Raw genomic sequence first — 15,080 nt, forward strand, 5'->3', positions numbered from 1 at the left:
GACTCCACAGCAGTTGGTTTAGGCGGGCATCGATTCTTCCATTTCTCACAGCTCCCCCTCTTACATATCATCACTTTCTCTCATTCATTAGCCTGGTCCCTAAAGGCATCTGAATTTGTGACCCTGTGGAGGTGATCTGACTTTCTATAATGGAGAGAGTTATTAGTTATCTTTGAACTTTAAAGAAAATAAATAGGTGAGTTCAGGCAGCATCGTGAGAAAATAACCAAGCTGAAGATAAACGAGCACATCTCTCTTTTCATAGATGGGGTTCTTTACTATACCCCCCCTGCCTGCCTTTCAGATGTTTCTGCAGGCTTTGTGGGAACACTCACGCTGTGAATTCTCCCCTGACTCGTTTCTGCCCTCTGTCCTTGGAACAAGAGGTGCATGGAGGTGGTGGAGACAAACAGCCGGGTCCATGGCCTGCTTCTGCCTCTTGTTAGCTGTGACCCTGGGGCAGGTCACTCTGCCCTCTGGGCCTCCATGCCCTTCTTATTACAATGGGGACGGTGACGAGAGTGATAGAATCCGGCGTCACGAAGGCGCTGTGAGCACTGAGTGAGGAATAATGGAAGAGCACCTGGGATGGTGCCCAGTGGAGAGTGTCACTCCAGTGCTTGTTAAATGAGCACAAATGCCCATAGCATCCTCCGTCAGTTATGTTCCACACTCACCTTTGTTACTCATGTTTCTCTGCTCTTGGACTATACATTTTATGTTTTTATTTATTCACAGCCTGGGTTCTTTCATGAAAAGATTTGAGGTCTTTGTATTTCCATTGTCAGCACTTGGTGAATGTTCTGGTGAACACTGCGTTATTTCAGAACTCTTGTCCAGTGTGGTTCTCATTCGGGGTGGAAGGGGGTGATAAAGCCATCATTCTGATTCGCTGCACAGAGTGGACAGATCCAAACTTTAAATGACTCATATTCTCTGATAACACCAAGGCCCTTTGGCAGTGTCTTTGCCTTCTTTACTTTCTGGAACAACAACAGAATGAGGTATAGCGAATTTAAATTGCAGCCATTTAATTGCAACCATAATCTGCAATAATTCAGATTTTTAAAAAAGAGAATAAGAGGTGATATTTCCTGGAACACCAGGAAGCCAGTGCCAAAGAATTGGTTTGCTTTGATGTTACATTAAATACAAAATATTTCAAAGTGATGCAATTTTTCTTCACGTGATTGCTCCAACAAGCCTTTCCCAACATTTTGCAGTGGAGTTTCCTAAAGGAAGCTTCATTTTTGGGAGCAGAGCCCTGTTCCTAAAGGGGGCAGCAATATCAAAGTAAACAGAAGGAAATCAGCTTTCAAAAAAGAAATCATTCTCCTTGGAAAAAAATCTTCCTTTGTTAGATTACAGAGAGCCAGTGCCTTTTCATTGAGAATTCTGGACCCTAAGAACACTGTCAATACCTTTTGATATTAATATATTAGTAGGATTAATTAAATATAATATTAAAATGTTAATAATATATTAATGGGTGAACTTGCTCTGAAACTATGTCATTCTGCTTCTCTTTTATCTAAGAAGATGCATAATTAAGTTGAGATAAACGTAACAGGTAGGTAACGGCTTGAGAGAGAATTTCATATAATTTTTCATTCCATACTTTACAGTGCTTTGTCACTATTATATCCTTCCACACCTGGAACATTCTTCTCTGAATAATAGCTGCATAATATATTGACAGTGACATCCTAAAGTGCAACAGCACCGAAAAATAATATACACTAAATCCCAATTTATCTGCAGATGAAAGGGCTGCCTTATATAATTAAGAGTGACTCTAGAGCAAAAGGGGTGCTTTCTCTGTTAACTGTTTTTCACTTATTTAATGCTTCCATCTCGTTATTCAAAGATTTCACTTTCAGTTTCTTGCTTTATTGATTTCTCTCTATTTGACTCTACCTCTCTCCCCCTCCTTCATTCCCTCCCTTCCTTCCAGTGCTTGATAGCATCTTTCTCTTACTCCCCAGTATGATGGTTAAGGTTAGGTGTCAACTTGGCTAGGCCATGATTCTCAGTAGTTAGCAGATGTTATGTAATCATCCTCCATTTTGGGATCCTATGTGAGCAGCCAATCAGTTGAAAGGAGAGTTTCCTTGGGGGTGTGGCCTGCATTTAATATATATAGATGTTCTGGCAAAGCGCGCCCTCTCTCGATCCTGCATCCAACTCATCATCCTCTGACCTCTAGTTCTTGGGACATGAGCCACCAGTCTTCCGTCTGCTCTGCAGATTTTGGGATTCGCCAGCTCCTGCAGCCCCATGAGCCAGCAGCCTACCATCTGACCTGACGATTTTGGGTTTGTCAGCCCCTGCAACCATGTGAATTAGGAGAAGCCTCCAGCCTGAACCGGACCCCATGGATTTGGTACTTGGCAGCCTCCGCAACTGCGTGAGCTGTTTCCTTGAAATAAATCTCTCTCTCTCTGTATATATGCTTCACTAGAGAACCCAGCCTAAGACACCCAATATCATAAGTGTAGCTGAGACATAAACATTTTGCTCTTTTTCTAATTTCAGAGCTCTTTTGAGTGTTCTGAGAATGGATATTTTGGGTGTGATACAGTGTGGCTGAGATGAGATACTTCGCTTCTGAAACTCAGAATCTGGCTTGAGACCTGACACAACTCTCTACAGTTGAATTTCTTTGGGACTGATGAACACAATTAAGCAAAGTCAGAATGCAGAAACGAAATCTGGTCTTAATGAAACCTTTTCCTCTCTGTCTGTCCTGTGTAGTGGCCTAGCTCAGAAGAAAGTTTTTAATGTTTATAGCTTGGTAGAAAAATAGTGTTTAGGTTTAATTAAGTCTTGAGTTCACAGATGCATCAAATATTTCTGATTTATTAAAATTTATAATATTTCAGGCTTTTCTTTTGACCATTAAAAGAATATTGAGAATATTCAAATTGAAAATTTGAACTGAATGCAGAAATTATCGAACAATATTATTAATATCATAAGCAAGTAAAATTTTGCTGAAGATCATTCAAAAGTGGCTAAAGCAGTACATCGACAGGGAACTGCCAGAAATTCAAGCTGGATTCAGAAGAGGATGTGGAACCAGGGATATCGTTGCTGATGTCAGATGGATCCTGGCCGAAAGCAGTGAATACCAGAAAAATGTTTACCTGTGTTTTATTGACTGTGCAAAAACACTCAACCGTGTGGATCATAACAAATTATGGATAACATTGCGAAGAATGGGGATTCCAGAATACTTAATTCTGCTCATAAGGAACCTGTACATAGACCAAGAGGCAGTAGTTGGAACAGAACAAGGGGATACTGCGTGGTTTAAAGTCAAGAAAGGTGTGCATCAGGGTTGTATCCATTCACCATACTTACTCGATCTGTATGCTGAGCAAATAATCCGAGAAGCTGGACTGTATGAAGAACGGGAGGAAGACTCATTAACAGCCTGTGATATGCAGATGACACAACCTTGCTTGCTGAAAGTGTACAGGATTTGAAGCACTTACTGATGAAAACCAAAGACCACAGCCTTCAGTATGGATTACACCTCAACATAAAGAAAACAAAAATCCTCACAACTAGACCAATAAACAACATCATGATAAATGGAGAAAAGACTGAAGTTGTCAAGAATTTCATTTTACTTGGATCCACAGTCAACATCTGTGGAAGCAGCAGTCAAGAAATCAAACGACGCATTGAATTGGGGAAATCTGCTGCAAAAGACCTCTTGAAAATGTTGAAAAGCAAACGTCACCTTGAAGACTAAGGTGCACCTGACCCAAGCCATGGTATTTTCAGTAACCGCATATGCATGAGAAAGCTGGACGATAAATACGACTGAAGAAGAATTGACGCCTTTAAATTATGGTGTTGGTGAAAAATACTGAATATACCATCGACTGCCAGAAGAATGAATAAATCTGTCTTGGAAGAATTAAAGCCAGAATGCTCCTTAGAAGCAAGGATGATGAGACTTTGTCTCACATAGCTTGGACATGTTATCAGGAGTCAGTCCCTGGAGAAGGGACATCATACTGGGTAAAGTAGAGGGTAAGTGAAAAAGAGGAAGACCCTCAAAGAGATGGACTGACACAGTGGCTGCAACAGTGGGCTCAAGCATAACAACTACTGTGAAGACCAGGCAGTGTTTCCTTCTGTGGTACAAAGGGTCACTATTAGAGCCGACTCATCAGCACCTAACAACAACAACAACATTCAAATTGAAAGTTGAATTTTGCTTAAACTCTAAGCATACTGATTTTCATTATTTAAAAAAATCACTCAGCACCGACTCCAGCAACCATTTCGTTCTGTTTTCTTATATTCACTGCCCAACTTCTAGGATGAGTGGACTGTGCCTTTGCATTCTGCCTCTGCTCCTTTCATTGTATTGGAAGTACTTTCTCAAGAATCATCTATCTCCTCTTAAGAAATAGATCAAAAGTCTTTTTCTGTCCTCATTTTCTTTGTAGTGTTGACACTGTTGACCACACTTTCTTCTAGAAAATCTTTTCTCCTTTGCCCTAACAGCACTTTGGAATTTTCTAGGTTTTCTCTGGCATATTAGATATTCCCCTTTTCTTCATCTTACCATTTTCCTAAGCTCAGTTGTGGCTCTCTGTTAGCCTCTCTCAGGACGTCATCTGCCAGTGAGCTGGCTCAGGGGGGCGTCAATCTAGGGATATCTGCAGTCTGCACCGTTAGCCCCTTCTTCTCAACACAGCTGTAGTTCTCCATCATCCACTCTTGGGGACCAGTTTGAATGTTCTGATGTTGCTTTAAACTCTTATCTCAAACTGAACTCATCTTACTCTTGCTAATGGTACTTACTTTTCTTCAGTGATTTACAGTGGAAAGCCCAGTTATTCCCTTTTTTCTCTTCCTTTTCCATCGTATCTGTTGGTTCAGGTTGTATCTCTATCCCTGTCCCTTTCCCTGTACCTATCTCTATCACTAACTCGGTCTCCATCTATCTATATCTATCTATCCAATGCCTTTCAGGGCCCAGGAGGACAGGCAAGATTTGGGCAGTGGCAGGAGAGGTGGCAAAAGGCATTCCAAGTGAGTGGAACAACAAGTGAGGGGGTGGGGGCTGTTGTGAGGAGTCAAGAGTTACACATAGTTTAAGCATTTTGTGGCTAGCTAGGGTGGGGAAGGATGGGGATAGGAAATAAGGAAATCAGAGGTTTTTGAACAGAGGAAATGTGATGAAAGCTGTGTTGAAGAGAGATTAGTTAGGCTTTGTAATGCAAATGGTTAGGGACCAGGAAAGGACTTGGTGCGGTTGGAGATAAAGGGGTAGGTGGGGAACTCCCAGGTTTCAGACTGGGAGTTTGGGAGCTCCCCTGAGACCAGTGAGAGGGGCCTTTGAAGGGAATTGATGTCAGGCTTGGAAATATTCCATATGAAGTGACAAAGAGACCTCTACAAGGAAGTGTCCATTAAGCATTTGAAGATAGGAGACCTCACAGAACGTGTGATTGCTCAGGGCTGGAGAGATACTTGTGAGTCATAATTGCCTTTTCAGTTTTAATGCTTTTTCCATTCTTCAGGATTCATCTTTTGTACTTTAATGCTGTCATGTTATTTATGTTAATAATAAACCTCATTTATCTTGAAGATAGCTTTCTGTTAGGCTGCCATGAAATCTTTGAACTTATTTTTCTCAGTGACAAATAAATGACCGTAAGGCTCGTTACAGTTTCATAACTTTGGACAAATATATTTGTTGCTGTGAGTTAAGTACATTAAGATGAACATTTCACAGGTACTAATGGTATTGCATCATGATCGATTGCAGCAAATTTGAACTTGTGAGCCCTGTAGCAAAGCTCAGCCACAAAGATTTTCTCTAAAATTACGAACGGGAGCTTTACAGTTGTTCTCATATGGTCAGATTTTTTTTAAATAGGAATGATGCTGACAGAGTGATGATGAATCGTTGTGGTGGGAGAAGGGAGGGAAAAGAATGGTAAGGAGTGAGGGAAAACTATAGCTTTAATTGTTCTAGAAAACCACTTTCTTCTACTGTGACGTGCCCAGGTTGGGAGGAAGGCAAAACCTTTTCCCCTTTAAGGGCTTACTTTGAAGGGATTGTTTCAGCTGAGGAAGCATTCTTCCCATCCCCGCTGCTTTTCAGTTACTATTGTTGGTCACCATAGTGTACAGCGGGGTTCAGACTTCGAGAGGCAGCCCCTCTACTACCTGCTTCACAGTGTGTTTGCAAATGCCAGAGAGAAGAGACTCAGCAGTGAAATAATATGCAAACTACAGGGCAGGAATCAGGCCAAGAAGATCGGGCCAGGGACCCAAGAGTGTTCCCTTAGACCCTTGGCTGAGGAAGGTCTAGACTCCTGAAGGTCCAGGTCTCACCTGGAGTCTTTGTTAGCCAGATGGACCCTGAAAGAGTGAGGTGACTTGGCATCGTGGGACCTCCTGAATCTAGGTAACGGAAAAAGACAAAGCAGTCTCTGTCGAGTGGACTCCCAACTCATGGCAACCCCATGTGTGTCAGTAGAACTGTGTTCCATACGGTTTTCAGTGGTGCAGTCTTTCGGAAGTAGATCGGCAGGCCTTTCTTCTGAGGCACCTCTGGGTGGATTTGAGTGCTTAACTGTTTGCGCCACCCATTGACTTCAGATGTAGTACTAGTACCATCTAACCTTTTATAATGGTTAAAAATCACAGTCAGCGTGTACATACTTGGTGTTCACTCTAAATTAGTAAGCTGCTCTCTGTTCTCAAAATGTATCACCTGCTTTCATGCCTTTGCTGGCTGTGTATAACTAGTGCTCCTGAAGGCAAAACGTGGTAACAACGTAAGGCTAAAGAGTACTACTATAGAAGGACAGAGAAAGGAGGGAGTAATTCAAGCCTGCAAGAAGTAGTTCTCCTTAGGCTGCAGAGAGACTGGTACTCACAGAGTTAGTGCCTTGTGCAGTTCACAGAGCCTGAGGGCTGTGGGCCTGAGACAAGACTCTGACTCTGATTCCTGATCTGGAGGTCCTTTATGTGAGCATGTTACCCTGAGAATTTATCGATGGAGTTGAAGAGTGTACAGTGTTCCCACCTCTCCATTCTGTACTCTGCCCCATGGATTGTATACCCCCTAAAGCACATCTGTAATGGTAGGCTGTGAAGCTGAACTTCGGAGTCCCCTCAGCGAATTACAGTTACCTGCTTGGACTCTCCTACGCCCAGTCATAAGTCCCTGGGACTTGGTGGGGGGGATTCGTCATGTTCCAGACCGTATCCTTAGTGTCACGTACCTTTTGATCCAAACCCACTTGCCTCCAACATTTTTGTTTAATATCTCCTATTAGTCTAAATATTGGAGAACATATCCTTAATATGGGTATATTTATTTATAAATTATATATACATATATGGCAATGTATTTTATGAAGCATAGAAAAATTGATATAAAATGGAATTAGATACAAATCAATATAAATAGAAGCTTTCATATTTTCTTTCTGATCATCAGTGGATTATTTTGTCGCCCACCCCTCCCAAGGGACCGTGTTTAATATTAGAAGAATAAGTACCAAATGTTGTCACTTTGTTAGGGCCTTTTCTCTTTATTCCCATTGCTACTGATCTTGCTCCATTTGTCTCCAAACTTTTTTGTTTGCACACCTCTTAGAATTTTTTAGCTGGAACCACCACAGTAGTCTAGGTTATCTTCCAGCCTCCAAGGTCTACTCCCTCAGTCCATCCTCTGTACTGCCGAAAGGACTTCTGAAGGAAAGAGGTTGTATGGGGGATGAGTTTGATTGAATCTAGGAAGTATAAGTAATAATAATATACATTAGAATAATATATTGCTTTAGTGTTTCCCAGAACACAGTTATAATAAATTTAAAGCCCTGTGTATTGTGACCCCATGTACTTTTCCAACCCCATTGCCTGTCACTGTCAAACTTATGTACCCTCCAGCTACCACACAGGTAATTCAGCTCTTTAATTCACCATCATTTTCCTGCCTGTTCGGCTTTGCTTTATGGAATCAAACTAACACTAATATAAGGTAAAATGTGATGAGATTATAGGAATGAAGGGGCTCAGGGAGAACAGAAGTAAATGTGAATAATTCAAGCTTTTGAGGTCTGAAAAAACTTCATTAAGATGGGGAGAAAGGACAGGGTGGGGGAGGTGGAGGGTGGAAAAGGGCTGGGGAGCAGAGAAAGCTGAAGCTAGGAGGAGCAGATGCAGGCGTGCTGTGCCCTCAGATCATGCATCTGAGTTCCTACTACTAGGTTGCAACTGGCAGGTTGGCTGAATTCCAGAATGTTTTGGAAATTTGCCTGGTACTTGAATTAACCATCCTACAGTATTTTAGAGAGGGGAGCTTTAATGATATTTTGTTTGATCTTAAAATGAGAGAAAGCTCCTCCAAGACGAGAGTTTCTCAGTACCAGGACAAAGCTTTGTTTTTAAAACTTAGCTTGTCAACGCTGAGGGAAGATCTGTTCTGCTCCTAAACCACCAGCTCCAGGTGATTACAGGTATGCGTCACTTAATGTCCGTATATGATCTATGAAATAAGACATTATGTGATTTGGACATTGTGTGAACACCATATTATATGTACCAGAGATGGGCACACGGGACGATTACCAGGCGGGTCTGGGACCTGCATCGCTGTTGCTTCACCTGCCCAATGGGCTTTAAACTCCTCCAGCCCTGGGTGTGACTCGAAGGACGCCCTGGCCAGGTGGGGCAGCAGCCTCGCAGGGCATCTCCCTCAGTAGCTTCAGCCGTGTCTTCGCAGTCCCTGCCTGAGGCGAGTGCAGTAGGGCAGGTAGCCACACATGGGCACAGGGACCCCCTCTCCTTGCCACTCCAAGACGGGGGCTGACGTGAACCCGGAGAGCTAGTGAGAGACAGATAGGATCTACAGTACTTAGCAAAGTACGTCTGCTACGTCCCATTCTCCGATTGGTATTTCTGAACTCTGTTACAACCTTGTGGTTAAGAGCTTGGCTGCTAATAAGAAGGTCGGCAGTTTGAATCCACTGGCCACTCACTGGAAACCCTATGAGGTAGTTCTGCTCTATCCTGTAGGGTTGCTAGGAGTCAGAATCAACTCAATGGCAACTGTTTTTTAAAATTATTGTTATAACCTAATGGGACCACAGATGTATATGCAGTGGGATGTTGCCCTAATGGACTTTATGCAGCACATACCTGTATTTAAGAACCCGTTAAAACCAAACCAAACCCATTGCCATTGAGTCAATTCTGACTCATAGCGACCCTAAAGGACACGGTAGAACTGCCCCATAGGGTTTCCAAGTTGTGGCTGGTGGATTTGAACTGCTGACCTTTTGGATTTAAGTACCAAACGGTAAAGTGAACAACAGATGGCAGAGGGTCTCTTGTTATTTTCAGCTTGTGTTACCGTGTTAGCCACACCAGGGGTCACAGAGATCTTCCACTATCCTTTTTAGCTTGGGTTGGCCGAAGTGCCAGCATTTCCCTTAATTTTACTTACTTACTTTAAAAAAAAAAATAGATGACTTGAAAAAAAAGAAAAAAAAAAGAGTTTTAGATTTATAGAAAAATTGTGAAGGTAGTACAGAGCATATACCCCACACCCAGTTTTCCCAATTCTAGCATCTTACATTATTAGTATGGTACGTTTGTTATAATTAATGAACCAATATTGATACATTATTATTAACTAAAGTCTTCACTTTTTTCAGATTTCCTTAGTTCTTACCTAATGTCTTTTTCTGTGCCAAGATCTCATCCAGGGATAACATATAATTGTCTACTTGGGCTCTTCTTGGCCGTGACAGTTTCTCAGACTTCCCTTGTTTTTGATGCTCTTGACAGTTTTGAGAGGTACTGGTTAGGTGTTGGAACCCTGGTGGCACAGTGGTTAAGCGCTTGGCTGCTAACCAAAAGGTCGGCAGTTCAAATCCACCATCTGCTCCTTGGAAGCCCTGTGTGGCAATTCTGCTCTGTCCTGTAGGGTCAGTATAAGTTGGAATTGACTTGACACCAATGGGTTTGGGTTTGGTTTGGTCAGGTGTATTGTAGGATGCCCTACTGGAAGTTTGTCTCATGTTGCTCTCATGATTAGACTGGGGTTATAGAGTATTGGGAGGAGCTGAAGTGCCCTTTTTTCATCACATATCAAAACCAAACGACTCATAGACACCCTCTACACAGAGTAGAACTGCCCCGTAGGGTTTCCAAGGAGCAGCTGGTGGATTCAAACTGTCGACCTTTTGGTTAACAGCCAAGTTCTTAACCACTGTGCCACCAGGGCTGCGCGCATGTCAAGGGTACCCAAAAAACCAAACCCACTGCTGTCAAGTCGATTCTGACTCATAGTCAGCCCATATGGTTTCCAAGGATGCAAATCCCTGTGGAAGCAGTCTTTCTCCCGAGGTGCCACTGGTGGTTTGGAACCACTGACCTTTTGGTTAGTAGTCGATCGCTTTAACCACTGTGCCACCAGGGCTCCTTGTATCAATGGTACATACTATCAGTATCACAATCACTGTTGATGTTGACCTGGATTACCTGGCTTGAGGTAGTGTTTGTCATTACCACTGTAAAGTTACTCTCCCCCTCCCGCTTCCATGCTTACTCTTTGGAAGGAAGTCACATGTGCAGCACACACTTAAGGAGTGGTGTCTTTAACTTTTTAAACACACAAAAGAAGTGAGGCTGTTTTTGAAGAGCAGGTGTGAGCGATGATGTCATCGCTGAATGGTGAGGAGTAGCCAAAAAAGCTGTACATTTTTAGTTGTTTGTTTCAGGTAGAAAAAAGCGCCCCATAATGTTGCTATAAGAAGTTAGAAAAATGTCAGTTTGAACTTTGTAATTTGTCAAATAAAAATATATTTCAACCTTGGGCCAAGGCCGCCTTTGTTGATTTAATTAAGACAATCAGTTCTTATCTATACCAGTAGGTCTCCCATGCTGTTGTTACAGTCAGAGAAGGAGAGATTAAAATTGGTATGTCTTTCATTATTAATCAAAAGGTTATAGAACGTTGTCTTTGTAAAGGCAGTGCCTTGACAGTTGCACTTACTGGGTGCTTAGAGTCCACGTGAGTTTTTTACAGCCTGACCTAGTCTTTTCCCTGCTACTGTTTCTAGTGTGGTGAGAGGACTTTATGCGCTCCCTCTAGTGGTCAGTTTTACACTCTCGAATTCTAGTTGGATAAATTCAGCAATAGAAAAAGGAAATATTTCTGTCAATCCTCATGATGATTTTCCTGAATATTTTAGTATGATAAAATGATATGGTGATCGAATCTTGGCTTTGTCTTCTTGGATTAGAACTAATTGTTAAATTAGGCAGTTTTTTAATGTAGTAAGTAATTTTAACTGGATTAAAAGCTGTAGTAATAAAAATAGCATTCTAGGCAGAAGGTTTTCTTATAGCTACTCTTATAATAAGAACCTCAGTGGCCACTTGATTTTTATCCAGGGAATTGAATTTGGCTTTGTGCAAGTTTTTTATCAGTGCTGTAGGCGCAAGTGCATATTCTAGATAAACTTGGACGCTACAAAGCCTGACGAAGTGATCTCTGAGTGAGGGGGTTGTTTGGAGCATTGTCTGTCATTTCTTCACGGAAGGAAATTCAGCTCCAGTGCAGGAAATGGCATTTTAGAGATTTACATAGGCATTCATTATTTTACCATAGCTTTTTTTAAAAAAAGTACTATACTTTTTTATAGGATGCTGTCTCTGGATTTTTGTGGAGAGCTGAAATAATTTGCCAGGATTTGAGACTGGCTTTGTAAATTTCTAGATAGAAATACTGGGTGAGAAAGTATTTGAATAGGCAGTATTTGAATGAGTTCTGGTGTTTGTATCCAGACCTGGAGTTTTGTTCCATTGATATTTGTGGGATGGGGGTTGGGGCAGGGATAACATTTAAGGAAAGGCAACTAAATTGGTTTGAAATCTTCATGTCACCCTGGATATGCTCTTGATCAAGATGAAAGCTGGACTTGAGAAGCAGTTATCCACCAAGTGTTGCTTCTTTTCAGAAATAAGAAGGAAGGAATTCATACAGAACCTGTTAAGACAATAGTTTTATTTGTTGTCTATTTCTGATATTCTTGGAGTCCCTGGGTGCTACAAATGGTTAACGCACTTGGCTGCTAATGGAAAGGTTGCAGTTCAAGTCTACCAGAGGTGCCTTGGAAAAAAGGCCTGGTGATCTACTTCTGAAAAATCAGCCATTGAAAACCCTACAGAGCACAGTTCTACTCTGACATATGGGGTTGCCATGAGCCAGAGTCAACCGGACAACTGGTTTTTGTGATACTTTTGTGTAGCATATGATATTGTATAAATATAGTTGCGGTAAAGTTGATAGATCTTTGTTTTTCTAAGTTAAAAAGCATTAATACCTGTCATTGTTGATATTCCAGCTCCATCTAATCCACTGGAACTCCACCCTGTTTGGCAGTATTGATGAGGCTGTGGGGAAACCACATGGAATTGCTATCATTGCTTTGTTTGTTCAGGTAAATGGTCTCATGTCATTGATTGTTGTATTATTTAGAGATGCTTATTTTTAATTCATTTTGCACAATAGTTTTATCCTCTCTCGGTTTTATAACTTAGAGGTGACATTAAACACGTATATAGACACCAGTGATAATTTTAAAAATAGAAAACTACATCTTTGTGGAGTATGAGAGCTCAGCAATATTCATTGTTGGAAAATAGTTCATTTATTTATTAGAAATTTTCTTCAGCGTGGCAGTCAGGGTATGGTATGATGGATCACTTTTATATGGTTTTTCTTACCACCGTCTTGCAAGTCCCACCAAATGATTAGGTGGGACTGTGCAAATAAGGTCCTTGTGGCCCACCAAGGGGATTGGACAGCTTGCTAATAATGCAAATAAGGTTCATGGCACCCTTGTATGGGTGGGACTGTGCAAATAAGGTATGGAACCCTAACAAGGGGATTGGTCAGTTTTGCCATCCCACTAAGCTTAAAATGAGCCATCCCAGAGGTGGAAAGAGGGGACCTCACTTCCACCAAGAAGAAGAGATGGGAGTGGAGAGTGTCCTTTGGAGTTGGGTTCCCTGTGCTGAGAACTTCCTAGACCCAGGAGACAAGTGGAGAGAGAGAGAGCTGTAACACTGGAGATGGTTCGAGATAGTGAGAAACGGCAGCAGCAGAACCAGGAGACCAGCATAAGAGAGCATGATGGGCTCCCCGGCCCATGGGACAAGGCTGCTACAGTGGGCATGCTGACACACAGAGCGAGCAAGAGAGCTGAGAGAGCCTTTGGGCAGAAGGCTTCCTGGCAGAGTGGGATGCCTCCAGGCATTTGTTGGCGGAACTAGGCTTGCCGACCCAACAGAGTGAGAGCTGAGTGCCTTTGGGCCAAGATTTACTGGCAGTGTAGGGTGCCTCCAGGTACTTAACTGGAGGAGCTGAAGATATTTGTAACACTTGCCCAAGCAGGGCAGAGGCCAGACAAAGGGGCCAAGAGCCGAGAGAGACAGAGAGGCCTGCCTGTAGGCATGGCTGAGAAGCTGTCCTGACTGAAGAATTGTATCCTGAGTCGTTCCTGATCCTGAGTTGTAAAATGTTACTTCCCTAATAAATCTCATAACTGTCAGTATGGTCTGTGAATTCTGTGTGGCCATTGCAACGAATTATTGAATCGAGCAGAGAAAAATAAAGAGTGCAGTGGGAGGCACAGCTGGTATCAGAATTGGTGAAAAGGTTGGAGGGTGGAGGTATGTTTGACCTCCACATCATAGAGATCAACCTTAGGCTCCTGCTTCTGATTCTCACCCCTCTTGAAATGCCCCCACCACGCCATTTTTACACAAGGTGTGGGGAGAGATGAAGTCGGAGGTCATTTTATTTATGACAGAATTTCAGAAAATGTTTTTGGACCTTGGCTTGCCATAAAATCTAAGAAACATCAATAATATAACCATATAGTAGACTATTTTAGCTCTTAGTTGTTAATAATTTTTACTTTAATATGATTTCAACTGCCTTGCAGAAAAGATGGAGCCCTAGTGGTGCAGTGGTTAAGAGCTATGGCTGCTAACCCAAAGGCCGGCAGTTCGAATCCACCAGCTGCTCCTTGGAAACCCTATGGGGCAGTTCTACTCTGTACTGTAGGGTTGCTATGAGTCGGAATTGACTCAACGGCAATGGATTGGGTTTGATTTGGTTTATAGAAAAGACTGATAAAATAAGACTGGCAAACACCTGGGCTGATACAGTCAGTATACAATTTATATTTGAATTCTGTGGTGGGCAAAAGAGATTATTTAAATTAAGCAAAACATATGAAAGCAGACCACATGATTACATAGGTAAAAATTTAATCTAGTTCCTAAAACAAATCTCCTTAACTTTGTTTTGTCATCTAATGACATGATAAAAGATTTAGAGCTGAAAGAGACCCTGGAAATTTCATTTCGTAGAAGAGAAGCCAATGTCCAGAGAGGTCAAGGTTGGTCAAGATCACGCAGCTATTCAGTGCTATGAGTCAGAATCAGAAACAAGATTTCCAACTCTGGAGCAACAATTCCAGGCTACTCCTTGGATAACCTGTGATTGTAGCAGTAGTATGAGCATCTTAGTCTTCGATAATTTGATTTTCCAAAGTTAAATAATTGGCCCTGCTAAACTTGTTTTTTGTGGTGTATATTTCAGCAGTGTTACTAATGCCAACAACATTCTTTTATAAGTACCTCTGAGATATTTCTTTATATATGCTTGAAAGTTGCATTTAGGTTTTTAGCCTTTTAATATTTTAAAATCAGTGTCTTCAAAGTATGACACGTTAGAGAATTTAAAAACAAATTCTTACATTTTTAAATGAATCCTAATTTCACTCTTTATTTATTATGGCTTTTCAAAGCAGGGCTTCCAAATGATTCTGCCCGGGTCAGTCATGGCCAAGGAAGTGTCATTGGAACAGATTCGTATTTTTAAAGTTACGGTGAATGGGAAAAATTATGGGTCGAAGCCCTGCTAGAAACTTAATCTCCCTCTTAGAGAACAAGGGCAATGTATGCATTGCAGAGCAACCAAATCTGTTGCCATTTGATTTTGTGCACAGTCTGAA

At 41.8% G+C, this 15,080-nt stretch overlaps 1 protein-coding gene across 1 annotated transcript in view; it reads left to right on the plus strand.

Annotated features, from left to right (window-relative positions):
• CA8 (carbonic anhydrase 8) overlaps positions 1–15,080 on the plus strand; it is a 133,365-nt gene that overhangs the window by 31,459 nt on the left and 86,826 nt on the right. Inside the window, exon 2 of the mRNA XM_023727774.1 lies at positions 12,399–12,494. Coding sequence (XP_023583542.1) covers positions 12,399–12,494 — 96 coding nt within the window. The remainder of the gene's footprint in view (positions 1–12,398; positions 12,495–15,080) is intronic.

The sequence above is a fragment of the Trichechus manatus genome, unplaced genomic scaffold (assembly GCF_000243295.1).
Source record: "Trichechus manatus latirostris isolate Lorelei unplaced genomic scaffold, TriManLat1.0 scaffold00018, whole genome shotgun sequence".
In the NCBI taxonomy this organism is placed as follows: Eukaryota; Metazoa; Chordata; class Mammalia; order Sirenia; family Trichechidae; genus Trichechus; species Trichechus manatus.